Raw genomic sequence first — 27,728 nt, 5'->3', positions numbered from 1 at the left:
ATGGAGACGGATAGTTGTTTGTCTTTCTGTTCGCAACAAAACAGAAGAAGCCCAGACACCCCGCCGGCTCTGGAGCACAGCTCCAGCTCCTTCCACCCGGGCGAAGACCTGCAGAGCCCCCCGCACCACCCTCATCCGCACCGGCTGAGCTTGCGGACCGACTTCTACGGGACCCCGGGCGTAGGGAGGTTCGCTGACAGCGCCGCGGACTTTACGCACAACGTCGCCACGACAAACCCAAGCGCGTCACCCCACAAACTGCAGAGTAAATACCTGGAAAATATCAATCAAGGCCAAAAGGGTTTATCAATAAGCGGGAAATCCTTTTATGAGAACAATCCAGAAGGTAATAACTTTTTTTTGTCTTTAATAAAAGAAAAGTGTTAGACAGTGTTATGACTATTATTATTATTATTATTATTATTATTATTATTATTATTATTATTATTACACATTTTATGTGGGTTATATTACACCCAAAAAATTGGAAGGTTTGCATGTTCTTCACATTTTTATCGGCTGCTAGGCTATTAGTATAAAGTCACACATATTATGACTATGACTATGATTCGACAGTATATTTTGCCTGCGCAATTTAGGAATAAGGCGTCCATGTCTGAAGATGGCGGGGTAGATTTCTTTGATCTTTTGTTATTTATTTATCTGGTTTTAGATTAAATTGTATATATGTTCTTGATGATATATAGTCTTTTATAATAGCTCCATGTTCATTTCTATTTTAACTTACATTGTTTTACTTTCTATCTTAGAAGACAGTTTCATTATCATCTTTACTTTCTTGCAACGGTTAGAGCAAAGAACGGTCATTAAATTATACGACCACGATGCTTTAAATGTTTAAATATGACGGTTATGTAACGATGCGGCCATGATTCTTTTTGAATTGATTTTGTGACTTTAATCCCAGTTTTCTTCATGACTTAGCCTACTTTCAGTAGTTTGTTTTTGCTGTTAGGCCTGAAGGCACTTTGAAAACATATTATAGCCTATCGGTCGAAGTTAATTTAGCAATGATACATTTGATCTATTTTCTATCGAAAAATGTGGGGCTCAATTTGTGTGACGTATGTAGCCTACTGAAAGACTACATAAAACTTGCGTTTGTGTCAAGTGTTTTCTAGTAAATAAACCAATAGAACGCTACAACACGAGCAGTATAAGGTTCTAACTGACATTTAGTTTGTGATTATGTTGTTTACAGGGAACTGAATATATATGTGCGAATATATGTGCGAAGTTTTGCACAAAAATACTGTTTAAAAGTATGAAAAGTACTTAACTTAGGTATCATTGAAGTTCAATATCTCAAAGCCACTCAGAAGGCCGATAGAACTTTATAATTCCAAGGTCACAAAAAAAGAAATAGAAAATTGTCTCAGTTGGCTCGAAATTAGTTTCTAATAGTGTTTTGACACCCGGTCGAACTGGTCGCTTACAAATACAAATTACACTGTCACCTCTGTGTCAAAAATGACACTGTGTTTTCATATTAAGTTTAAGTTGTAACTTATTTGGAATAGGCTATATAACAGCAATAGTAACTACATGGTCGGTAATATTAACAAAGTAGGTCTAATTCGTTCATTCTATCTGGAACAGAAATTCAAGTAAGAATAGCCTAACAAGGCATGTTCATTATTTTAGATTAAAGTTAGTGCAAATCGAGAAGGAAATAACAGAAACTAAAGATAAGCCTACGGGACGGGTTTAACCGAATAGCCCATTGTTTCAGTTTACGAATTAGATTTTGATCAAGTAATGGTACAGTACACTTTGGATCTAATTTTTGGAGTTGTGATTATATGGACTGGTAGCATGAGGATGCGGAATAGACTAGTAGGTAGTTATGCAGGTAGTATTATTTAATTAGTAAATCCAACCAATAGGCTCGCCTATATTATTGCAAAGTAAACATTTCTTCTTTGTTCGTATGGGTCATATATGTTGAAATTATAGCAAAACATAAGGCTTTGAAAAAGAAATTGCGAAAAAAATTATGTTAATACGTCTGCAAGCAATTAAAAGGTATTTTGAATATAAAATGTTGTAATTATATAAAAATGTCTTCACCATAGCCCTATATTTATGTATATTTATGTACATTGTTTTCGTTGAAGTCCGATTAATATTCACTGGATGCCTGGATTACTTTCGATAGTGGAATGGTGGTATTGACATACGATCAAACGGTTCAGATTGCTCATGTTGGCGACATCCAGAGCGTCGTGATAAAACTGTCAGTCGGGTTTATCTGTGCTCTGACACCATAATCGCAATTAGTTTTGATGTAAAGTGGAGCGGGTCAAAGGTCAGTTTATTAACTTGCCCTCTTGCGACAGAATGAGCCTGTCTATCCTGGTCTACGGTAGTCTAAACACGAACCGGCTGGAGACTAGCTATAATCTAGTTTCATGAAAGCAAACATTGCCATCTTCTGATACAGAGTTAGAGATAAATTGTTGAGGTTCGTCTTGGTCGGTGGTTATTGTCAATCTCTGACCAAATATTAGCAATTCTCTGCAACAATCAGGCGCGATTTCGCTGAGATTTTGGTTAATTAGTCATTTATATTTGTGGATTTGGCCATTTGCATCGTATGCGGCATCATGCTTTTGGATAGCTATTGATTCAGTTATGATATTTGGACTAAAATATGAACACACCAACGATTCTGGAATTGCAATGGTATAACGGGTATGGATTTAAGAGAGGGAAATAGCTTTTAAAGGGAGTGGCTTATGGGTCCAGCCATGCAATAAAAGTAATGACTCAGTAAATTAGGTCGTTTCACACGCATCGGAGAAAATGCTCGCCTATACTAATAGATTAGGCTACTGACGGATTGCCATTTAAACGAGGTTTTGTCATTTTCTTTTCTCGAGGGAATTGTAGTTTATTTGGTAGGATTCGCGACCTTGGAAAATCATTTAGTATAATATGTGGTATAATAGTTAGTATAATTAGTATAATAGAATTGGCACACATTATTATGAATATTATGAATATTCTTCTTCTTCTTCTTCTTCTTCTTATTATTATTATTATTATTATTATTATTAGGCTATTATTATCATTATTGTTTGAATAGCTTGAATAATAATAAGAAGATAAAATAAAATAATTAGTTACGAAGAAATATCAAATTATTACTTCATAAAATGATGGGCAGTGGTTGTACACAGTATGTGACTTAAACTGATTAAGAACGTGCTTAGTCAGTTTAAATATACGTAATAATAGTGCGTGCAACTGCTGTCCATAATTGTATATGTTTATAAAATGTACTATCCAACATATTCCTTTTTTTAGTGTACTTGCCAAAAAGCAAAGATTAAGCTGTCAGCGGTGTGGAAGTGGAGCCATCACGACCAACGCCTTTAAAATAAACAACATACACATTGTGTCAAGATGTCGGAAACAAAATCAGTGCAAAACAATTCCAGGCAGGGTATAAACACGGTAATACTCACCAGAAAGAGATCCATGCCGGGTATAAACACGGTAATACTCACCAGAAAGAGATCCATGATAGGCTCGCTCAGGCTCATTTTGAATTCCCTTTCCTTCACTACTCCGGTAGTTTAATATTTAGACAAAAAATTAGATTATTCATATATTTAATAACTTAATACTCTGTTAGTGCACTTGGGTATCTCGAGGAGTGAAGTACTAAATGTGTTGAATGCATTTCAAATATAATCAAGGTTATTTACATGACCTTTTAAAACATGCTTTTTCAGAGTGCCTTTATTGGAAAATGTGTATTTATTTAATCGAAGATTTAATTTATTTTGTCTAGATGGGATATGGAAACAAACTTTTAGGAAGACTTAAATGATATCAATCGACAGAATAATACACAGAGTTTCGTTTCATGTTACAGCCAAGAACAACACATCTCCAAGACACATGTTTTTGGTGAATTTTTTTGCAACTATATATCACTTTTCGTGTAAATTTGCTCTCTAAAGATCCAGACTGCAGACGTAAGCCAGCATCCCAAAGAAATGTTGCAATAGTTGGTCATTTCAGTTTTTTAATCTAACATTAATTGCTTTCTGGATGACCGCAATACGAGACTAGTTTGCTTACGTGTCTTCTGTTATTAACGGTGTGCGCGTGGATGTTTGTTGTTTTAGTGATCAACATGATACTCTGCCACATATTTGTTTTTTTCTGAAGCTAGATATTGTAGCATAGTCTGATCTCATTAAGGTAGGTATTTGCTGAGAGCGTAGCACAAACAACCCCGCTCTTCCTTCAGAGAATTCCTTCAGAAAGATGTTCATTAATTGTAGACGAAGATTTTAAGGACCGAAAAACTAAAAACAAGACTTCGCCTCAGAACGGCGATCCCTTCGAAACGACACTGGTCACAGAATTAGTTTCTGAATGGCGTCACCTCTTGCTGAACTCTAAAATATATAAATAGAGATTTCATTACATAAATTGGGCTCAGGGGATGTATTTTTGTTTTGCTCCCTTCTCTTCTTAAGAAGAGTTAAAAGGTCAGCCTCTCTCTGTCTCAATAGCTCCGCTCGCATTCAGGTCAGTAACTTTCTCCTGATCTCACCGTCAATCGCTTATTCCTGCTGTCTCTCACACTCTCTGCAGGTTATCGAGTTTTAGTCCGTGAGAGAATAGCCTATGTCGCGTGTTTTTCTTTTATTCATTTTTTATCATGTGTTGTTCAAATAATTTTTTTTCAAAATTAGCACGGAAACATTTCCCGTTAGTCGGGACTATTCCACTATAGTTTGACTATAACACTCCAGTGTTTGAACATCACCTGCAGATCTTTAATGGAGTCGTCGCACTTTCTCTGAGAAAAGTAGCCTACGTGCAGAAAAAAATCACAAATTGGTTTATCTAGTGGTGAAAATTAGACATTACTGACAAAATAACCTGTTTGTTTGTTGTGTCTGATCATCGTTGTGAAGGTTTCCAGTTGGTCGTTAGTCAGTTAAGGACTCACGTGCTTTCCAATGGGCCCAGTCACATGCCCTTTGATTTAACCGCCCACAATAATAATGATTGCATTGTTGCTGTCATTAATTTCTATTTGGTCAATGTTTCGACATCAGTTTTGCTCAGATTTTCTTACTTTCACCATCTGCCTCTCAAAAAGTCTCTGCACATCCCTGCTACATCAGCCGGGACTGCGATCTGCTCTCTCTTTTTTCTTGTTCTTCTTGGTTGATTAAGACGATAGGAGAGAAGTGAAGAGCTCCTACAGACTAAGAACAATCGATTTTATAAACATCTAAGCCGAGGGACACGGGATTTTAAATAATCAGGGAACGCTATAAACATTGGCAAAAAGTTGTCATACCATCGAAGTGTGGCTCCCACGCTAAGCATTCCGGTTTCCACCCGGGAATTCTGAGCTGGCAGGAGCCGGGCACGACAGGGCTAGCTCACGCACAGCACGCGCTCGTATTACCGAGGGTACAGGGGACAAATCCAATGCGTTTCCATTTTCGCGGTGAGGTCAGCGTGCAGGAATAGCACGGTGCGGGCACGCTGTGTACTCCTGCTTAATTAGGCCCAATTGGAGTTTACCTTGAAACGCTCCACAGTGCCGTTCGCATGCATCTCCAATTACGGCATGGAAAAGAAAACATCATTTGAATGCCTCTTTCAAAGACGCTGCTCTGTGCGTCCTCGGTACAGATGTTCTATGCAGTGTTTTGAGCCGCTGAAAACTGGAGCCCATTCAGTTTGAACTATCTCACAAGGTCGGGTCCAAATGGACATTACAGATATTTTTTTACGTTGTGAAAGGCTCCCTCTGTTGGGACTAAAAATCAAATGAAGCGAACTGAGTGATGTTTTTGACTTACCGATGTGATCCTGCTGATAGCACTCTCACGGGCCAAGAAGAAGAAGTCCTGGCAGACACGATGGACAGCTGAATTTATTCAGCTTAAATGGGTCTGGTTGCTATTAGTAAGATGCACAGCCAGGTTCAAGATGTGAATTATGTTCTATATCTAAGCATTATCTACACTCAGACACTTTATTAGGAACACCTTTCTCGTACTGGATAGGACCTCCCCTTTGCCCCAAGATCAGTCTGAATTATTTGTGGTGAGGATTCAACAAGGTTCTGGAAACATTCCTTAGAGATTCTGGTCCATGTTGACATGATAGCATCACACAGTTTCTGCTGATTTGTTGGCTACACATTCGTGCTGTGAGTCTCCCGTTCCACCACATCCCAAAGGTGATCTACTGGATTGATATCTGGTGTCTGTGGAGGCCATTGGAGTACATTGAACTCACTTCCATGTTTGTGGGGATGTGTGCTTTGCGACTTGGTACGTTAAATTATGGAAGTAGCTATCAGACATTGGGTAGACTGCGGCTGTAAAGGGATGCACATGGTCAGCAACAATAGGCTGCATTTAATGATGCTGTATTTGTATTAAGGGGCCTATTGCGTGCCAAGGAAACATTCCCTGCACCATTACACCACCACCAGCAGCCTGCACCAAGGCAGGATTTATGCATGGATCCGTGTTGTTTACACCAAATTACGACCCTACTATTTGTGTCACTGCAGAAATCAAGATTTGTTTTTCCAATCTTTAACTGTGCAGTTTTGGTGAGCCTGTTCCCACTGTAGCCTCAGCTTCCTATTCTTAGCTGATACTTAGCTGTGGTTGGAAAAAAAGATTAAATATCAATTCAGCAAATGAAGACATGGCAACTTTCAGTCATGGCATAGCCTACATCTCAGGTGTCACACCGGAGGGCCACAATGTCTGCTGGTTTTCAGGTTGGTCTCGGCACCCGTGGTTCAAGTCATTGATTGGCAAACAAATCCACCCACCTTGTTCTCAAGGCCTTAATTGACAGCTGATTGAAAGGAAACCGGAAAAACCTGTGGACAACTGCGGCCCCCTGGGAATTCAGTTTGACCCCCCCGTCCTACACCGTCAGACATCGCTCAAGCTCTTCCTTCCCCGGGGCCACTCTGAGAGGAGGACAGGAGGAACTCATACACAGCAGGTCGGCCATTTTATACTCACCCCCAACCTTGGGCTCCAGCTGCGGGGCTCTGGGGCAACATGGGGATATATGCTCCTTTTGGACTCACCGTCCTCCCCAGGACAGTCCCCGAGTACAGCAAGGCCCATACGGCTGCGTACTGTTTACTGTTGGGCTCATTAACCCGCCCTGGCAGCGCGTTCAGACCGCATTAACCCACCCACCCAGCGAGTTCAGACTGCAGTCTGCTGAGTGTCATCTCAAAGAGCTCAGACTCTTCTGGCAAAAACCTGCAGGGCCTGTTACCGTGATTGGCAATGAACCTACGTCTGCGGCACAGTACTGCAACCTGGATTCAGTCAATAGGTGTACCTGACTTTGACATACGAAGCAAGTGCTATGTTCTTCTGCTTCACAAGCAGTTTGTGAAGCACAGGCATCCACATGCATCTGCAGTAACAGCAGGGCTGGCACCAGAACCATGAAGCCCAAGGGGGGGGTTCTATACATGTATAGGCTGTATGTCAATAAATGACTTTGCAATTCACTCAGGATTAAGTGTATTTGCTAAATGCCTAAATCAAATGCAGTACCAGGTGCATGGTGCATTCCATAGGACAGCCTATATACGACTCTGGCTGGTGTGTTGATTTCCTGCCATGGTCCGTGCTGTGATTTGTAACTCCCTGCTTTCTTTGTCTGAATTAAAAAGTACATAAGGAGCATGTAATGTACACTCTCACTCTCCCTCAAAACATAATTAAATTAATACCAGTATATCTGTACATTTGTTTTAATTTATCTTCAGCATGCGAATGAATATTACTTTGGGATTATTCAAGAGGCTTCTAAAATAGAGGCTGTTCAGAAAACATTCTGTTTATTCTGAATGATTTTCATACATTTTGTGACTGTGTTGTGGGGCGGGAATGTTGTTTTCGCTAGCTTGGCAGATAAGCAACATATGTTCACCTGTGTAATTGGTTACAGTATAAAAGTGCACACTCTGAATTGCCATACTTCTGAATAGCAACATTCTGCTGCCAGATCCTTAGTTCAGTCCCGCTCATGTAAGACTTGAATCATCTTGAATCAGCTTCTGACAGCGTTCCATTAGAGTTCTCTTTCAGACCCAGAGTTATACCAATGCACTGGGCTAACCTGTTGCCATGTGTTGTTCCTGTTTGGATATTCGGAAGCGGTGAGATTTCACCTCAGTGTAAGTTATGTAGGATACTGTAAGTTATGTAGGATATTCTGAAAGTAAGTTGGCAAAACAGTATCCTACATAACAGTCTGTTAGGCACAGTTTGCCTCATTGAAAATAGAACTGTTTTTGTTTTGTTGTATAACTGTATCAACTGGGCCTACATCTTCATGTAACAGAGTACACTGAGAACATAGTTCTCATTTGCCTTGAAGACCTGGATAATCAAATTATATTCTTCGATTAAATAATAGAAATTAAGAATATTGTGCAAATAATTTGTGTGTAACCTAGTGGCTAAGGTACTGGACAGTGTAGCCACGATAAGATCTGCACAGCTGTTGGGCCCTTGATCAAGGCCCTTAACCCCGCATTGCTCCAGGGGTGATTGTCTCCTGCTTAGTCTTATCCAATTGCATTGGATAAAAAGAGTCAGCTGAATAACAAATTATTATTAATCATTATAATTTCACACAAAGATGGCTGGGATACCAGGCAAACGTGGGCAAGCAGCAGTGTTTGGGGTGCCATTCTTCAGTCCTCCGTCTCTACTCAGGTGGAGAGAAGGGGCTGCCCAAGTCTCTGGGGTTCCCGGCTCTGGACTCGGAGTGCTGTGTTAAGCTGAAGGCCCCGTCGGCCGCCCTGCCCGGGGACTCCATCGCCGACTCCATCGACCTGTCGGGGAAGAGCAAGAAGCGGAGGAACCGCACCACCTTCAGCACCTTCCAGCTGGACGAGCTGGAGAAGGTGTTCCAGAAGACGCACTACCCCGACGTCTACGCCCGCGAGCAGCTGGCCCTGCGGACCGAGCTCACCGAGGCCCGCGTGCAGGTTGGGCCTCGCCCGCACGCCGCCCCCAGCCCCCCAACCTGGGCCCCCCAACCTGGGCCCCCCGACCTGGGCCCCCCGACCTGGGCCCCCCGACCTGGGCCGTGACCAGGAGTGGAAAACTTGTAGATCCTACTCCGTCAGATTAGTAACTTCGCCTCAGGAACCAACAATGGCAACTGATGATTGTCCACCATTTAGATTTACCTTTAGTAATCATAGGTCGTAAAACATAGCTTCACCAAATTAGCTTTGAATGAATCCGGGGAGTCTAAAATGTAATAATTATTTTTAAATGTTGACCTTTCAAAACAATATGGCTGCCCGATGCAAATTAATTGCTGTAAAATTTGAGAACATATTCAAGATAATTTATTCCCCTCCTAAATGAATTGAAATCTATATTTTTACCACAAGTCCTCAATGGTTCTTATAGGCTTGGCTGCACTAAGGTACCCCCACCCACTCCCCCAACAACCAGCACACACTGCCCCCCCCCCCCCCCCCGTCTCTCTCTTTCTCTTTGGATGTGGAGTTTATTTGGACTTGTTTTTGTTTGGGTTTCGAAGTTCTGAATTTTCTGCCTTTGAGCTAGGTCCCAATGAAGGGGCTTTTAAAATAAAATCTCTCTCTCTTTCTCTCTCTGACCTGCAGGTGTGGTTTCAGAACCGACGGGCCAAGTGGAGGAAAAGGGAGCGTTATGGCAAGATCCAGGAGGTGCGCAACCACATCGCTGCCACATACGACATCTCCATCCTGCCCCGCTCTGACACCTACCCTCAGGTACCCCCTCACCTCCATCCTGCCCTGCTCTGACACGTACCCTCAGGTACCCCCTCATCTCCATCCTGCCCCGCTCTGACACCTACCCTCAGGTACCCCCTCACCTCCATCCTGCCCTGCTCTGACACCTACCCTCAGGTACCCCCTCATCTCCATCCTGCCCTGCTCTGACACGTACCCTCAGGTACCCCCTCATCTCCATCCTGCCCCACTCTGACACGTACCCTCAGGTACCCCCTCATCTCCATCCTGCCCCGCTCTGACACCTACCCTCAGGTACCCCCTCATCTCCATCCTGCCCCACTCTGACACGTACCCTCAGGTACCCCCTCATCTCCATCCTGCCCCGCCTGACACCTACCCTCAGGTACTCCGTCATCTCCATCCTGCCCCACTCTGACACGTACCCTCAGGTACCCCCTCATCTCCATCCTGCCCCGCTCTGACACCTACCCTCAGGTACCCCCTCATCTCCATCCTGCCCCGCCTGACACCTACCCTCAGGTACTCCGTCATCTCCATCCTGCCCGCTCTGACACATACCCTCAGGTACCCCCTCATCTCCATCCTGCCCTGCTCTGACACCTACCCTCAGGTACCCCCTCATCTCCATCCTGCCCCACTCTGACACGTACCCTCAGGTACCCCTCATCCACACACAGCCCACCCTGGTACCTGAACATTGTTTAGCTCATAGTTTTGTAAACACAGACTTACTCTTCATAAAGCCAAAGTGCAGTCAAAGCAATCACACCAGTGTGAGCCTGCTGTGTCACAGTACCACTGGAAAAACAGCCACATGTTAAAACTCCTGTCCTTCACCAAAGTGGACGTTGAACCATTCCAAGAGATCTCAAGTAAAATATCCATCAGGACATCAACTAAGCTGGTCCACAGAACCCTTTTTCTAAGGGCAATCCTCCTTGTCTGTCAGTTGTCTAAAGGTAATCCTCCTTGTTTGTCAGTTGTCTAAGGGTAATCCTCCTTGTCTGTCAGTTGTCTAAGGCTAATCCTCCTTGTCTGTCAGTTGTCAAAGGGTAATCCTCCTTGTCTGTCAGTTGTCTAAGGGCAATCCACCTTGATTTCAGCTGTCTAAGGGTAATCCTCCTTGTTTTCAGTTGTCTAAGGACAATCCTCCTTGTTTTCAGTTGTCTAAGGGTAATCCTCCTTGTTTTCAGTTGTCTAAGGGCAATCCTCCTTGTTTGTCAGTTGTCTAACGGTAATCCTCCTTGTCTGTCAGTTGTCTAAGGGTAATCATCCTTGTCTGGCAGTTGTCTAAGGGCAATTCTCCTTATCTGTGAGTTGTCTAAGGGCAATCCTCCTTGTTTGTCAGTTGTCTAAGGGTAATCCTCCTTGTCTGTCAGTTGTCTAAGGGTAATCCTCCTTGTCTGTCAGTTGTCTCAGGGGAATCCTCCTTGTTTTCAGTTGTCTAAGGGCAATCCTCCTTGTTTGTCAGTTGTCTAAGGGTAATCCTCCTTGTCTTTCAGTTGTCTAAGGGTAATCATCCTTGTCTGTCAGTTGTCTAAGGACAATCCTCCTTGTCAGTCAGTTGTCTAAGGGTACTCCTCCTTGTTTGTCAGTTGTCTAAGGGTAATCCTCCTTGTCTGTCAGTTGTCTAAGGGCAATCCTCCTTGTTGTCAGTTGTCTAAGGGCAATCCTCCTTGTTGTCAGTTGTCTAAGGGCAATCCTTCTTGTCTGTCAGTTGTCTAAGGGCAATCCTCCTTGTTTGTCAGTTGTCTATGGGCAATCCTCCTTGTTTGTCAGTTGTCTAAGGACAATCCTCCTTGTCTGTCAGTTGTCTAAGGGCAATCCTCCTTGTCTGTAGTTGTCTAAGGGCAATCCTCCTTGTTTGTCAGTTGTCTAAGGGCAATCCTCCTTGTTTGTCAGTTGTCTAAGGGCAATCCTCCTTGTTTGTCAGTTGTCTAAGGTCAATCATCCTTGTCTGTCAGTTGTCTAAGGGCAATCCTCCTTGTTTTCAGTTGTCTAAGGGTAATCCTCCTTGTCTGTCAGTTGTCTAAGGGCAATCCTCCTTGTCTGTCAGTTGTCTAAGGGCAATCATCCTTGTCAGTCAATTGTCTAAGGGCAATCCTCCTTGTTTGTCAGTTGGCTAAGGGTAATCATCTTTGTCTGTCAGTTGTCTAAGGGTAATCCTCCTTGTCTGTCAGTTGTCTCAGGGGAATCCTCCTTGTTTTCAGTTATCTAAGGGCAATCCTCCTTGTTTGTCAGTTGTCTAAGGGTAATCCTCCTTGTCTTTCAGTTGTCTAAGGGTAATCCACCTTGTCTGTCAGTTGTCTAAGGGTAATCCTCCTTGTCTGTCAGTTGTCTAAGGGCAATCCTCCTTGTCTGTCAGTTGTCTAAGGGCAATCCTCCTTGTTTTCAGTTGTCTAAGGGTAATCCTCCTTGTTTTCAGTTGTCTAAGGGCAATCCTCCTTGTCTGTCAGTTGTCTAAGGGTAATCCTCCTTGTCTTTCAGTTGTCTAAGGGTAATCCTCCTTGTCTGTCAGTTGTCTAAGGGCAATCCTCCTTGTCTGTCAGTTGTCTAAGGGTAATCCTCCTTGTCTGTCAGTTGTCTAAGGGTAATCCTCCTTGTCTGTCAGTTGTCTAAGGGCAATCCTCCTTGTTTGTCAGTTGTCTAAGGTCAATCCTCCTTGTCTGTCAGTTGTCTAAGGGCAATCCTCCTTGTTTTCAGTTGTCTAAGGGTAATCCTCCTTGTTTTCAGTTGTCTAAGGGCAATCCTCCTTGTCTGTCAGTTGTCTAAGGGTAATCCTCCTTGTCTTTCAGTTGTCTAAGGGCAATCCTCCTTGTTTGTCAGTTGTCTAAGGGTAATCCTCCTTGTCTGTCAGTTGTCTAAGGGTAATCCTCCTTGTCTGTCAGTTGTCTCAGGGGAATCCTCCTTGTTTTCAGTTGTCTAAGGGCAATCCTCCTTGTTTGTCAGTTGTCTAAGGGTAATCCTCCTTGTCTGTCAGTTGTCTAAGGGTAATCCTCCTTGTCTGTCAGTTGTCTAAGGGCAATCCTCCTTGTTTTCAGTTGTCTAAGGGTAATCCTCCTTGTTTTCAGTTGTCTAAGGGCAATCCTCCTTGTCTGTCAGTTGTCTAAGGGTAATCCTCCTTGTCTTTCAGTTGTCTAAGGGTAATCCTCCTTGTCTGTCAGTTGTCTAAGGGCAATCCTCCTTGTCTGTCAGTTGTCTAAGGGTAATCCTCCTTGTCTGTCAGTTGTCTAAGGGTAATCCTCCTTGTCTGTCAGTTGTCTCAGGGGAATCCTCCTTGTTTTCAGTTGTCTAAGGGCAATCCTCCTTGTTTGTCAGTTGTCTAAGGGTAATCCTCCTTGTCTTTCAGTTGTCTAAGGGTAATTCTCCTTGTCTGTCAGTTGTCTAAGGGTAATCCTCCTTGTCTGTCAGTTGTCTAAGGGCAATCCTCCTTGTCTGTCAGTTGTCTAAGGGCAATCATCCTTGTCAGTCAATTGTCTAAGGGTAATCCTCCTTGTTTGTCAGTTGTCTAAGGGTAATCATCTTTGTCTGTCAGTTGTCTAAGGGTAATCCTCCTTGTCTGTCAGTTGTCTCAGGGGAATCCTCCTTGTTTTCAGTTGTCTAAGGGCAATCCTCCTTGTTTGTCAGTTGTCTAAGGGTAATCCTCCTTGTCTTTCAGTTGTCTAAGGGTAATCCTCCTTGTCTGTCAGTTGTCTAAGGGTAATCCTCCTTGTCTGTCAGTTGTCTAAGGGCAATCCTCCTTGTCTGTCAGTTGTCTAAGGGCAATCCTCCTTGTTTTCAGTTGTCTAAGGGTAATCCTCCTTGTTTTCAGTTGTCTAAGGGCAATCCTCCTTGTCTGTCAGTTGTCTAAGGGCAATCCTCCTTGTTTTCAGTTGTCTAAGGGTAATCCTCCTTGTTTTCAGTTGTCTAAGGGCAATCCTCCTTGTCTGTCAGTTGTCTAAGGGTAATCCTCCTTGTCTTTCAGTTGTCTAAGGGTAATCCTCCTTGTCTGTCAGTTGTCTAAGGGCAATCCTCCTTGTCTGTCAGTTGTCTAAGGGTAATCCTCCTTGTCTGTCAGTTGTCTAAGGGTAATCCTCCTTGTCTGTCAGTTGTCTCAGGGGAATCCTCCTTGTTTTCAGTTGTCTAAGGGCAATCCTCCTTGTTTGTCAGTTGTCTAAGGGTAATCCTCCTTGTCTTTCAGTTGTCTAAGGGTAATTCTCCTTGTCTGTCAGTTGTCTAAGGGTAATCCTCCTTGTCTATCAGTTGTCTAAGGGCAATCCTCCTTGTCTGTCAGTTGTCTAAGGGCAATCATCCTTGTCAGTCAATTGTCTAAGGGTAATCCTCCTTGTTTGTCAGTTGTCTAAGGGCAATCATCTTTGTCTGTCAGTTGTCTAAGGGTAATCCTCCTTGTCTGTCAGTTGTCTCAGGGGAATCCTCCTTGTTTTCAGTTGTCTAAGGGCAATCCTCCTTGTTTGTCAGTTGTCTAAGGGTAATCCTCCTTGTCTTTCAGTTGTCTAAGGGTAATCCTCCTTGTCTGTCAGTTGTCTAAGGGTAATCCTCCTTGTCTGTCAGTTGTCTAAGGGCAATCCTCCTTGTCTGTCAGTTGTCTAAGGGCAATCCTCCTTGTTTTCAGTTGTCTAAGGGTAATCCTCCTTGTTTTCAGTTGTCTAAGGGCAATCCTCCTTGTCTGTCAGTTGTCTAAGGGTAATCCTCCTTGTCTTTCAGTTGTCTAAGGGTAATCCTCCTTGTCTGTCAGTTGTCTAAGGGCAATCCTCCTTGTCTTTCAGTTGTCTAAGGGTGATCCTCCTTGTCTGTCAGTTGTCTAAGGGTAATCCTCCTTGTCTGTCAGGTGTCTAAGGGCAATCCTCCTTGTTTGTCAGTTGTCTAAGGTCAATCCTCCTTGTCTGTCAGTTGTCTAAGGGCAATCCTCCTTGTTTTCAGTTGTCTAAGGGTAATCCTCCTTGTTTTCAGTTGTCTAAGGGCAATCCTCCTTGTCTGTCAGTTGTCTAAGGGTAATCCTCCTTGTCTTTCAGTTGTCTAAGGGTAATCCTCCTTGTCTGTCAGTTGTCTAAGGGCAATCCTCCTTGTCTGTCAGTTGTCTAAGGGCAATCCTCCTTGTCTGTCAGTTGTCTAAGGGTAATCCTCCTTGTCTGTCAGTTGTCTAAGGGCAATCCTCCTTGTTTGTCAGTTGTCTAAGGGCAATTATCCTTGTCTGTGAGTTGTCTAAGGGCAATCCTCCTTGTTTGTCAGTTGTCTAAGGGTAATCCTCCTTGTCTGTCAGTTGTCTAAGGGTAATCCTCCTTGTCTGTCAGTTGTCTCAGGGGAATCCTCCTTGTTTTCAGTTGTCTAAGGGCAATCCTCCTTGTTTGTCAGTTGTCTAAGGGTAATCCTCCTTGTCTTTCAGTTGTCTAAGGGTAATCCTCCTTGTCTGTCAGTTGTCTAAGGGCAATCCTCCTTGTCTGTCAGTTGTCTAAGGGCAATCCTCCTTGTTTTCAGTTGTCTAAGGGTAATCCTCCTTGTTTTCAGTTGTCTAAGGGCAATCCTCCTTGTCTGTCAGTTGTCTCAGGGGAATCCTCCTTGTTTTCAGTTGTCTAAGGGCAATCCTCCTTGTTTGTCAGTTGTCTAAGGGTAATCCTCCTTGTCTTTCAGTTGTCTAAGGGTAATCCTCCTTGTCTGTCAGTTGTCTAAGGGTAATCCTCCTTGTCTGTCAGTTGTCTAAGGGCAATCCTCCTTGTCTGTCAGTTGTCTAAGGGCAATCCTCCTTGTTTTCAGTTGTCTAAGGGTAATCCTCTTTGTTTTCAGTTGTCTAAGGGCAATCCTCCTTGTCTGTCAGTTGTCTAAGGGTAATCCTCCTTGTCTTTCAGTTGTCGAAGGGTAATCCTCCTTGTCTGTCAGTTGTCTAAGGGCAATCCTCCTTGTCTGTCAGTTGTCTAAGGGTAATCCTCCTTGTCTGTCAGTTGTCTAAGGGTAATCCTCCTTGTCTGTCAGTTGTCTAAGGGTAATCCTCCTTGTTTGTCAGTTGTCTAAGGGTAATCCTCCTTGTCTGTCAGTTGTCTAAGGGCAATCCTCCTTGTTGTCCGTTGTGTAAGGGCAATCCTCCTTGTTGTCAGTTGTCTAAGGGCAATCCTCCTTGTCTGTAGTTGTCTAAGGGCAATCCTCCTTGTCTGTCAGTTGTCTAAGGGCAATCCTCCTTGTTTGTCAGTTGTCTAAGGGCAATCCTCTTTGGTTGTCAGTTGTCTATGGGCAATCCTCCTTGTTTGTCAGTTGTCTATGGGCAATCCTCCTTGTTTGTCAGTTGTCTAAGGGCAATCCTCCTTGTCTGTCAGTTGTCTAAGGGCAATCCTCCTTGTTTGTCAGTTGTCTAAGGGCAATCCTCCTTGTTTGTCAGTTGTCTAAGGTCAATCATTTTTGTCTGTCAGTTGTCTAAGGGCAATCCTCCTTGTTTTCAGTTGTCTAAGGGTAATCCTCCTTGTTTGTCAGTTGTATAAGGGCAATCCTCCTTGTCTGTCAGTTGTCTAAGGGCAATCATCCTTGTCAGTCAATTGTCTCAGGGTAATCCTCCTTGTTTGTCAGTTGTCTAAGGGTAATCCTCCTTGTTTGTCAGTTGTCTAAGGGCAATCCTCCTTTTTTGTCAGTTGTCTAAGGTCAATCCTCCTTGTCTGTCAGTTGTCTAAGGGCAATCCTCCTAGTTTTCAGTTGTCTAAGGGTAATCCTCCTTGTTTGTCAGTTGTATAAGGGCAATCCTCCTTGTCTGTCAGTTGTCTAAGGGCAATCATCCTTGTCAGTCAATTGTCTAAGGGTAATCCTCCTTGTTTGTCAGTTGTCTAAGGGTAATCATCTTTGTCTGTCAGTTGTCTAAGGGTAATCCTCCTTATCTGTCAGTTGTCTAAGGACAATCCTCCTTGTCTGTCAGTTGTCTAAGGGCAATCATCCTTGTCAGTCAATTGTCTAAGGGTAATCCTCCTTGTCTGTCAGTTGTCTAAGGGCAATCATCCTTGTCAGTCAATTGTCTAAGGGTAATCCTCCTTGTCTGTCAGTTGTCTAAGGGTAATCCTCCTTGTTTGTCAGTTGTATAAGGGCAATCCTCCTTGTCTGTCAGTTGTCTAAGGGCAATCATCCTTGTCAGTCAATTGTCTAAGGGTAATCCTCCTTGTTTGTCAGTTGTCTAAGGGTAATCCTCCTTGTTTGTCAGTTGTCTAAGGGCAATCCTCCTTGTTTGTCAGTTGTCTAAAGGTAATCCTCCTTGTCTGTCAGTTGTCTAAGGGTAATCATCCTTGTCTGTCAGTTGTCTAAGGGCAATCCTCCTTGTCAGTCAGTTGTCTAAGGGTAATCCTCCTTGTTTGTCAGTTGTCTAAGGGTAATCTTCCTTGTCTATCAGTTGTCTAAGGGCAATCCTCCTTGTTGTCAGTTGTATAAGGGCAATCCTCCTTGTTGTCAGTTGTCTAAGGGCAATCCTCCTTGTCTGTCAGTTGTCTAAGGGTAATCCTCCTTGTTTGTCAGTTGTCTAAGGGTAATCCTCCTTGTCTATCAGTTGTCTAAGGGCAATCATCCTTGTCAGTCAATTGTCTAAGGGCAATCATCCTTGTCAGTCAATTGTCTAAGGGTAATCCTCCTTGTTTGTCAGTTGTCTAAGGGTAATCCTCCTTGTTTGTCAGTTGTCTAAGGGCAATCCTCCTTGTTTGTCAGTTGTCTAAGGGTAATCCTCCTTGTCTGTCAGTTGTCTAAGGGTAATCATCCTTGTCTGTCAGTTGTCTAAGGGCAATCCTCCTTGTCAGTCAGTTGTCTAAGGGTAATCCTCCTTGTTTGTCAGTTGTCTAAGGTCAATCCTCCTTGTCTATCAGTTGTCTAAGGGCAATCCTCCTTGTTGTCAGTTGTATAAGGGCAATCCTCCTTGTTGTCAGTTGTCTAAGGGCAATCCTCCTTGTCTGTCAGTTGTCTAAGGGTAATCCTCCTTGTTTGTCAGTTGTCTAAGGGTAATCCTCCTTGTCTATCAGTTGTCTAAGGGCAATCCTCCTTGTTGTCAGTTGTCTAAGGGCAATCCTCCTTGTCTGTCAGTTGTCTAAGCGTAATCCTCCTTGTTTGTCAGTTGTCTAAGGGTAATCCTCCTTGTCTGTCAGTTGTCTAAGGGCAATCCTCCTTGTTGTCCGTTGTGTAAGGGCAATCCTCCTTGTTGTCAGTTGTCTAAGGGCAATCCTCCTTGTCTGTAGTTGTCTAAGGGCAATCCTCCTTGTCTGTCAGTTGTCTAAGGGCAATCCTCCTTGTTTGTCAGTTGTCTAAGGGCAATCCTCTTTGGTTGTCAGTTGTCTATGGGCAATCCTCCTTGTTTTTCAGTTGTCTATGGGCAATCCTCCTTGTTTGTCAGTTGTCTAAGGGCAATCCTCCTTGTTTTCAGTTGTCTAAGGGTAATCCTCCTTGTCTGTCAGTTGTCTAAGGGTAATCTTCCTTGTCTGTCAGTTGTCTAAGGGTAATCCTCCTTGTTTGTCAGTTGTCTAAGGGTAATCCTCCTTGTCTGTCAGTTGTCTAAGGGCAATCCTCCTTGTTGTCCGTTGTGTAAGGGCAATCCTCCTTGTTGTCAGTTGTCTAAGGGCAATCATCCTTGTCAGTCAATTGTCTCAGGGTAATCCTCCTTGTCTGTCAGTTGTCTCAGGGGAATCCTCCTTGTTTTCAGTTGTCTAAGGGCAATCCTCCTTGTTTGTCAGTTGTCTAAGGGTAATCCTCCTTGTCTTTCAGTTGTCTAAGGGTAATCCTCCTTGTCTGTCAGTTGTCTAAGGGTAATCCTCCTTGTCTGTCAGTTGTCTAAGGGCAATCCTCCTTGTCTGTCAGTTGTCTAAGGGCAATCCTCCTTGTTTTCAGTTGTCTAAGGGTAATCCTCTTTGTTTTCAGTTGTCTAAGGGCAATCCTCCTTGTCTGTCAGTTGTCTAAGGGTAATCCTCCTTGTCTTTCAGTTGTCGAAGGGTAATCCTCCTTGTCTGTCAGTTGTCTAAGGGCAATCCTCCTTGTCTGTCAGTTGTCTAAGGGTAATCCTCCTTGTCTGTCAGTTGTCTAAGGGTAATCCTCCTTGTCTGTCAGTTGTCTAAGGGTAATCCTCCTTGTTTGTCAGTTGTCTAAGGGTAATCCTCCTTGTCTGTCAGTTGTCTAAGGGCAATCCTCCTTGTTGTCCGTTGTGTAAGGGCAATCCTCCTTGTTGTCAGTTGTCTAAGGGCAATCCTCCTTGTCTGTAGTTGTCTAAGGGCAATCCTCCTTGTCTGTCAGTTGTCTAAGGGCAATCCTCCTTGTTTGTCAGTTGTCTAAGGGCAATCCTCTTTGGTTGTCAGTTGTCTATGGGCAATCCTCCTTGTTTGTCAGTTGTCTATGGGCAATCCTCCTTGTTTGTCAGTTGTCTAAGGGCAATCCTCCTTGTCTGTCAGTTGTCTAAGGGCAATCCTCCTTGTTTGTCAGTTGTCTAAGGGCAATCCTCCTTGTTTGTCAGTTGTCTAAGGTCAATCATTTTTGTCTGTCAGTTGTCTAAGGGCAATCCTCCTTGTTTTCAGTTGTCTAAGGGTAATCCTCCTTGTTTGTCAGTTGTATAAGGGCAATCCGCCTTGTCTGTCAGTTGTCTAAGGGCAATCATCCTTGTCAGTCAATTGTCTCAGGGTAATCCTCCTTGTTTGTCAGTTGTCTAAGGGTAATCCTCCTTGTTTGTCAGTTGTCTAAGGGCAATCCTCCTTTTTTGTCAGTTGTCTAAGGTCAATCCTCCTTGTCTGTCAGTTGTCTAAGGGCAATCCTCCTAGTTTTCAGTTGTCTAAGGGTAATCCTCCTTGTTTGTCAGTTGTATAAGGGCAATCCTCCTTGTCTGTCAGTTGTCTAAGGGCAATCATCCTTGTCAGTCAATTGTCTAAGGGTAATCCTCCTTGTTTGTCAGTTGTCTAAGGGTAATCATCTTTGTCTGTCAGTTGTCTAAGGGTAATCCTCCTTATCTGTCAGTTGTCTAAGGACAATCCTCCTTGTCTGTCAGTTGTCTAAGGGCAATCATCCTTGTCAGTCAATTGTCTAAGGGTAATCCTCCTTGTCTGTCAGTTGTCTAAGGGCAATCATCCTTGTCAGTCAATTGTCTAAGGGTAATCCTCCTTGTCTGTCAGTTGTCTAAGGGTAATCCTCCTTGTTTGTCAGTTGTATAAGGGCAATCCTCCTTGTCTGTCAGTTGTCTAAGGGCAATCATCCTTGTCAGTCAATTGTCTAAGGGTAATCCTCCTTGTTTGTCAGTTGTCTAAGGGTAATCCTCCTTGTTTGTCAGTTGTCTAAGGGCAATCCTCCTTGTTTGTCAGTTGTCTAAAGGTAATCCTCCTTGTCTGTCAGTTGTCTAAGGGTAATCATCCTTGTCTGTCAGTTGTCTAAGGGCAATCCTCCTTGTCAGTCAGTTGTCTAAGGGTAATCCTCCTTGTTTGTCAGTTGTCTAAGGGTAATCTTCCTTGTCTATCAGTTGTCTAAGGGCAATCCTCCTTGTTGTCAGTTGTATAAGGGCAATCCTCCTTGTTGTCAGTTGTCTAAGGGCAATCCTCCTTGTCTGTCAGTTGTCTAAGGGTAATCCTCCTTGTTTGTCAGTTGTCTAAGGGTAATCCTCCTTGTCTATCAGTTGTCTAAGGGCAATCATCCTTGTCAGTCAATTGTCTAAGGGCAATCATCCTTGTCAGTCAATTGTCTAAGGGTAATCCTCCTTGTTTGTCAGTTGTCTAAGGGTAATCCTCCTTGTTTGTCAGTTGTCTAAGGGCAATCCTCCTTGTTTGTCAGTTGTCTAAGGGTAATCCTCCTTGTCTGTCAGTTGTCTAAGGGTAATCATCCTTGTCTGTCAGTTGTCTAAGGGCAATCCTCCTTGTCAGTCAGTTGTCTAAGGGTAATCCTCCTTGTTTGTCAGTTGTCTAAGGTCAATCCTCCTTGTCTATCAGTTGTCTAAGGGCAATCCTCCTTGTTGTCAGTTGTATAAGGGCAATCCTCCTTGTTGTCAGTTGTCTAAGGGCAATCCTCCTTGTCTGTCAGTTGTCTAAGGGTAATCCTCCTTGTTTGTCAGTTGTCTAAGGGTAATCCTCCTTGTCTATCAGTTGTCTAAGGGCAATCCTCCTTGTTGTCAGTTGTCTAAGGGCAATCCTCCTTGTCTGTCAGTTGTCTAAGCGTAATCCTCCTTGTTTGTCAGTTGTCTAAGGGTAATCCTCCTTGTCTGTCAGTTGTCTAAGGGCAATCCTCCTTGTTGTCCGTTGTGTAAGGGCAATCCTCCTTGTTGTCAGTTGTCTAAGGGCAATCCTCCTTGTCTGTAGTTGTCTAAGGGCAATCCTCCTTGTCTGTCAGTTGTCTAAGGGCAATCCTCCTTGTTTGTCAGTTGTCTAAGGGCAATCCTCTTTGGTTGTCAGTTGTCTATGGGCAATCCTCCTAGTTTTTCAGTTGTCTATGGGCAATCCTCCTTGTTTGTCAGTTGTCTAAGGGCAATCCTCCTTGTTTTCAGTTGTCTAAGGGTAATCCTCCTTGTCTGTCAGTTGTCTAAGGGTAATCTTCCTTGTCTGTCAGTTGTCTAAGGGTAATCCTCCTTGTTTGTCAGTTGTCTAAGGGTAATCCTCCTTGTCTGTCAGTTGTCTAAGGGCAATCCTCCTTGTTGTCCGTTGTGTAAGGGCAATCCTCCTTGTTGTCAGTTGTCTAAGGGCAATCATCCTTGTCAGTCAATTGTCTCAGGGTAATCCTCCTTGTTTGTCAGTTGTCTAAGGGTAATCCTCCTTGTTTGTCAGTTGTCTAAGGGCAATCCTCCTTTTTTGTCAGTTGTCTAAGGTCAATCCTCCTTGTCTGTCAGTTGTCTAAGGGCAATCCTCCTAGTTTTCAGTTGTCTAAGGGTAATCCTCCTTGTTTGTCAGTTGTATAAGGGCAATCCTCCTTGTCTGTCAGTTGTCTAAGGGCAATCATCCTTGTCAGTCAATTGTCTAAGGGTAATCCTCCTTGTTTGTCAGTTGTCTAAGGGTAATCATCTTTGTCTGTCAGTTGTCTAAGGGTAATCCTCCTTATCTGTCAGTTGTCTAAGGACAATCCTCCTTGTCTGTCAGTTGTCTAAGGGCAATCATCCTTGTCAGTCAATTGTCTAAGGGTAATCCTCCTTGTCTGTCAGTTGTCTAAGGGCAATCATCCTTGTCAGTCAATTGTCTAAGGGTAATCCTCCTTGTCTGTCAGTTGTCTAAGGGTAATCCTCCTTGTTTGTCAGTTGTATAAGGGCAATCCTCCTTGTCTGTCAGTTGTCTAAGGGCAATCATCCTTGTCAGTCAATTGTCTAAGGGTAATCCTCCTTGTTTGTCAGTTGTCTAAGGGTAATCCTCCTTGTTTGTCAGTTGTCTAAGGGCAATCCTCCTTGTTTGTCAGTTGTCTAAAGGTAATCCTCCTTGTCTGTCAGTTGTCTAAGGGTAATCATCCTTGTCTGTCAGTTGTCTAAGGGCAATCCTCCTTGTCAGTCAGTTGTCTAAGGGTAATCCTCCTTGTTTGTCAGTTGTCTAAGGGTAATCTTCCTTGTCTATCAGTTGTCTAAGGGCAATCCTCCTTGTTGTCAGTTGTATAAGGGCAATCCTCCTTGTTGTCAGTTGTCTAAGGGCAATCCTCCTTGTCTGTCAGTTGTCTAAGGGTAATCCTCCTTGTTTGTCAGTTGTCTAAGGGTAATCCTCCTTGTCTATCAGTTGTCTAAGGGCAATCATCCTTGTCAGTCAATTGTCTAAGGGCAATCATCCTTGTCAGTCAATTGTCTAAGGGTAATCCTCCTTGTTTGTCAGTTGTCTAAGGGTAATCCTCCTTGTTTGTCAGTTGTCTAAGGGCAATCCTCCTTGTTTGTCAGTTGTCTAAGGGTAATCCTCCTTGTCTGTCAGTTGTCTAAGGGTAATCATCCTTGTCTGTCAGTTGTCTAAGGGCAATCCTCCTTGTCAGTCAGTTGTCTAAGGGTAATCCTCCTTGTTTGTCAGTTGTCTAAGGTCAATCCTCCTTGTCTATCAGTTGTCTAAGGGCAATCCTCCTTGTTGTCAGTTGTATAAGGGCAATCCTCCTTGTTGTCAGTTGTCTAAGGGCAATCCTCCTTGTCTGTCAGTTGTCTAAGGGTAATCCTCCTTGTTTGTCAGTTGTCTAAGGGTAATCCTCCTTGTCTATCAGTTGTCTAAGGGCAATCCTCCTTGTTGTCAGTTGTCTAAGGGCAATCCTCCTTGTCTGTCAGTTGTCTAAGCGTAATCCTCCTTGTTTGTCAGTTGTCTAAGGGTAATCTTCCTTGTCTGTCAGTTGTCTAAGGGCAATCCTCCTTGTTGTCCGTTGTGTAAGGGCAATCCTCCTTGTTGTCAGTTGTCTAAGGGCAATCCTCCTTGTCTGTAGTTGTCTAAGGGCAATCCTCCTTGTCTGTCAGTTGTCTAAGGGCAATCCTCCTTGTTTGTCAGTTGTCTAAGGGCAATCCTCTTTGGTTGTCAGTTGTCTATGGGCAATCCTCCTTGTTTTTCAGTTGTCTATGGGCAATCCTCCTTGTTTGTCAGTTGTCTAAGGGCAATCCTCCTTGTTTTCAGTTGTCTAAGGGTAATCCTCCTTGTCTGTCAGTTGTCTAAGGGTAATCTTCCTTGTCTGTCAGTTGTCTAAGGGTAATCCTCCTTGTTTGTCAGTTGTCTAAGGGTAATCCTCCTTGTCTGTCAGTTGTCTAAGGGCAATCCTCCTTGTTGTCCGTTGTGTAAGGGCAATCCTCCTTGTTGTCAGTTGTCTAAGGGCAATCCTCCTTGTCTGTAGTTGTCTAAGGGCAATCCTCCTTGTCTGTCAGTTGTCTAAGGGCAATCCTCCTTGTTTGTCAGTTGTCTAAGGGCAATCCTCTTTGGTTGTCAGTTGTCTATGGGCAATCCTCCTTGTTTGTCAGTTGTCTATGGGCAATCCTCCTTGTTTGTCAGTTGTCTAAGGGCAATCCTCCTTGTCTGTCAGTTGTCTAAGGGCAATCCTCCTTGTTTGTCAGTTGTCTAAGGGCAATCCTCCTTGTTTGTCAGTTGTCTAAGGTCAATCATTTTTGTCTGTCAGTTGTCTAAGGGCAATCCTCCTTGTTTTCAGTTGTATAAGGGTAATCCTCCTTGTTTGTCAGTTGTATAAGGACAATCCTCCTTGTCTGTCAGTTGTCTAAGGGCAATCATCCTTGTCAGTCAATTGTCTCAGGGTAATCCTCCTTGTTTGTCAGTTGTCTAAGGGTAATCCTCCTTGTTTGTCAGTTGTCTAAGGGCAATCCTCCTTTTTTGTCAGTTGTCTAAGGTCAATCCTCCTTGTCTGTCAGTTGTCTAAGGGCAATCCTCCTAGTTTTCAGTTGTCTAAGGGTAATCCTCCTTGTTTGTCAGTTGTATAAGGGCAATCCTCCTTGTCTGTCAGTTGTCTAAGGGCAATCCTCCTTTTTTGTCAGTTGTCTAAGGTCAATCCTCCTTGTCTGTCAGTTGTCTAAGGGCAATCCTCCTAGTTTTCAGTTGTCTAAGGGTAATCCTCCTTGTTTGTCAGTTGTATAAGGGCAATCCTCCTTGTCTGTCAGTTGTCTAAGGGCAATCATCCTTGTCAGTCAATTGTCTAAGGGTAATCCTCCTTGTTTGTCAGTTGTCTAAGGGTAATCATCTTTGTCTGTCAGTTGTCTAAGGGTAATCCTCCTTATCTGTCAGTTGTCTAAGGACAATCCTCCTTGTCTGTCAGTTGTCTAAGGGCAATCATCCTTGTCAGTCAATTGTCTAAGGGTAATCCTCATTGTCTGTCAGTTGTCTAAGGGTAATCCTCCTTGTCTGTCAGTTGTCTAAGGGCAATCCTCCTTGTCTGTCAGTTGTCTAAGGGTAATCCTCCTTGTTTGTCAGTTGTATAAGGGCAATCCTCCTTGTCTGTCAGTTGTCTAAGGGCAATCATCCTTGTCAGTCAATTGTCTAAGGGTAATCCTCCTTGTTTGTCAGTTGTCTAAGGGTAATCCTCCTTGTTTGTCAGTTGTCTATGGGCAATCCTCCTTGTTTGTCAGTTGTCTATGGGCAATCCTCCTTGTTTGTCAGTTGTCTAAGGGTAATCATCCTTGTCTGTCAGTTGTCTAAGGGCAATCCTCCTTGTCAGTCAGTTGTCTAAGGGTAATCCTCCTTGTTTGTCAGTTGTCTAAGGGTAATCCTCCTTGTCTATCAGTTGTCTAAGGGCAATCCTCCTTGTTTTCAGTTGTCTAAGGGTAATCCTCCTTGTCTGTCAGTTGTCTAAGGGTAATCCTCCTTGTCTGTCAGTTGTCTAAGGGTAATCCTCCTTGTTTGTCAGTTGTCTAAGGGTAATCCTCCTTGTCTGTCAGTTGTCTATGGGCAATCCTCCTTGTTTGTCAGTTGTCTATGGGCAATCCTCCTTGTTTGTCAGTTGTCTAAGGGCAATCCTCCTTGTCTGTCAGTTGTCTAAGGGCAATCCTCCTTGTTTGTCAGTTGTCTAAGGGCAATCCTCCTTGTTTGTCAGTTGTCTAAGGTCAATCATTTTTGTCTGTCAGTTGTCTAAGGGCAATCCTCCTTGTTGTCAGTTGTATAAGGGCAATCCTCCTTGTTGTCAGTTGTCTAAGGGCAATCCTCCTTGTCTGTCAGTTGTCTAAGGGTAATCCTCCTTGTTTGTCAGTTGTCTAAGGGTAATCCTCCTTGTCTATCAGTTGTCTAAGGGCAATCCTCCTTGTTGTCAGTTGTCTAAGGGCAATCCTCCTTGTCTGTCAGTTGTCTAAGGGCAATCCTCCTTGTCTGTCAGTTGTCTAAGGGTAATCCTCCTTGTTTGTCAGTTGTCTAAGGGTAATCCTCCTTGTCTCTCAGTTGTCTAAGGGCAATCCTCGTCTGTCAGTTGTCTAAAGGTAATCCTCCTTGTTTGTCAGTTGTCTAAGGGTAATCCTCCTTGTCTGTCAGTTGTCTAAGGGTAATCCTCCTTGTCTGTCAGTTGTCTAAGGGCAATTCTCCTTGTTGTCAGTTGTCTATGGGCAATCCTCCTTGTTTGTCAGTTGTCTATGGGCAATCCTCCTTGTTTGTCAGTTGTCTAAGGGTAATCATCCTTGTCTGTCAGTTGTCTAAGGGCAATCCTCCTTGTCAGTCAGTTGTCTAAGGGTAATCCTCCTTGTTTGTCAGTTGTCTAAGGGTAATCCTCCTTGTCTATCAGTTGTCTAAGGGCAATCCTCCTTGTTTTCAGTTGTCTAAGGGTAATCCTCCTTGTCTGTCAGTTGTCTAAGGGTAATCCTCCTTGTCTGTCAGTTGTCTAAGGGTAATCCTCCTTGTTTGTCAGTTGTCTAAGGGTAATCCTCCTTGTCTGTCAGTTGTCTATGGGCAATCCTCCTTGTTTGTCAGTTGTCTATGGGCAATCCTCCTTGTTTGTCAGTTGTCTAAGGGCAATCCTCCTTGTCTGTCAGTTGTCTAAGGGCAATCCTCCTTGTTTGTCAGTTGTCTAAGGGCAATCCTCCTTGTTTGTCAGTTGTCTAAGGTCAATCATTTTTGTCTGTCAGTTGTCTAAGGGCAATCCTCCTTGTTGTCAGTTGTATAAGGGCAATCCTCCTTGTTGTCAGTTGTCTAAGGGCAATCCTCCTTGTCTGTCAGTTGTCTAAGGGTAATCCTCCTTGTTTGTCAGTTGTCTAAGGGTAATCCTCCTTGTCTATCAGTTGTCTAAGGGCAATCCTCCTTGTTGTCAGTTGTCTAAGGGCAATCCTCCTTGTCTGTCAGTTGTCTAAGGGCAATCCTCCTTGTCTGTCAGTTGTCTAAGGGTAATCCTCCTTGTTTGTCAGTTGTCTAAGGGTAATCCTCCTTGTCTCTCAGTTGTCTAAGGGCAATCCTCGTCTGTCAGTTGTCTAAAGGTAATCCTCCTTGTTTGTCAGTTGTCTAAGGGTAATCCTCCTTGTCTGTCAGTTGTCTAAGGGTAATCCTCCTTGTCTGTCAGTTGTCTAAGGGCAATTCTCCTTGTTGTCAGTTGTCTAAGGGCAATCCTCCTTGTTGTCAGTTGTCTAAGGGTAATCCTCCTTGTCTGTCAGTTGTCTAAGAGCAATCCTCCTTGTCTGTCAGTTGTCTAAGGGTAATCCTCCTCCTTGTCTTTCAGATGCAGAACAACCTGTGGCCGGGTACCAGTGCTGGGGGGGCAGGCGGGGGCTGTGTTTTAGGAGCTGACGGGGTGCCCCCCTCCTGCATGAGCCCCTACTCCCATACCCATGGCAACCTCCCAGGCTTCGTGGGCATGTCTGCTTCTCCCAGCCACGCCCACCACCACCACCCTCACCACCCCGGGATCAACGGCCTGTACTCCCTGCACAGCTTCCCCGGGGGCCTGGGGCCCCACCCCTTCGAACCCGCGTCCGAATCCGAGTACAAGCCCTCAGGCCTGGTGGCACTGCGGATGAAAGCCAAAGACCCTGGCGGCCTGCTCTCCTGGCCCACATGACTGCAGCAGTGATCTCAAACCCACATAACTGCAGCAGTGATCTCAAACCCACAATGATTGCAGCAGTGATCTCAAACCCACAATGACACACATTCACCCCTCAAAAAATGCCCCTCTCTGCTCCTGGAATACTTTTCCTGAAGAGAAGATGTGAAAATAGGCAGATGGAAAGACCAAAGGTACAGACAGTGAGAAAGATAATTTAAATGATTGTTTTGCACACAGCTCTGCAGGTAGTGTAAAATTGCATTCTGTTGATCACCACTCCGCTCATGAATCATTGTGGACCAAAAGTGCTCATCCCTCCCAACGTACGATCTCTGAGTCCAGCATCAACTGGATACATGGAGCAACTGTGAGTGCTGGCTGAGTTACATTTGTGTTTCTTCCAGGAGACACTTGCCTGCCTACATCAGATGTACAGACATGTGAACCTCACTGTTTTTGGACATCTAGTGTGGAACATTTAAGTATTGAATTTGGACGATTCCTTTGAGGACATTCACATGTGTGAAGGCTAAAGAATAATAAAATGCTACTA

The 27,728-nt window shown here is 43.9% G+C and overlaps 1 protein-coding gene across 1 annotated transcript; it reads left to right on the top strand.

Moving 5' to 3' along the window:
• alx3 (ALX homeobox 3) lies at window positions 1-27,280 on the top strand. The gene is made up of 4 exons (XM_061259005.1): window positions 1-346; window positions 8,778-9,052; window positions 9,704-9,832; window positions 26,849-27,280. The coding sequence occupies exons 1-4, from the start codon at window positions 1-3 to the stop codon at window positions 27,185-27,187; spliced, it is 1,089 nt and encodes a 362-aa protein (XP_061114989.1). The 3' UTR covers window positions 27,188-27,280.
• Window positions 27,281-27,728: the final 448 nt, after the last annotated feature.

This window comes from Conger conger, chromosome 10, assembly GCF_963514075.1.
Source record: "Conger conger chromosome 10, fConCon1.1, whole genome shotgun sequence".
NCBI classification, from domain to species: domain Eukaryota; kingdom Metazoa; phylum Chordata; class Actinopteri; order Anguilliformes; family Congridae; genus Conger; species Conger conger.
The sequence above is the reverse complement of the archived record's forward strand: the minus strand, read 5'-3'. Positions and strand labels throughout refer to the sequence as shown.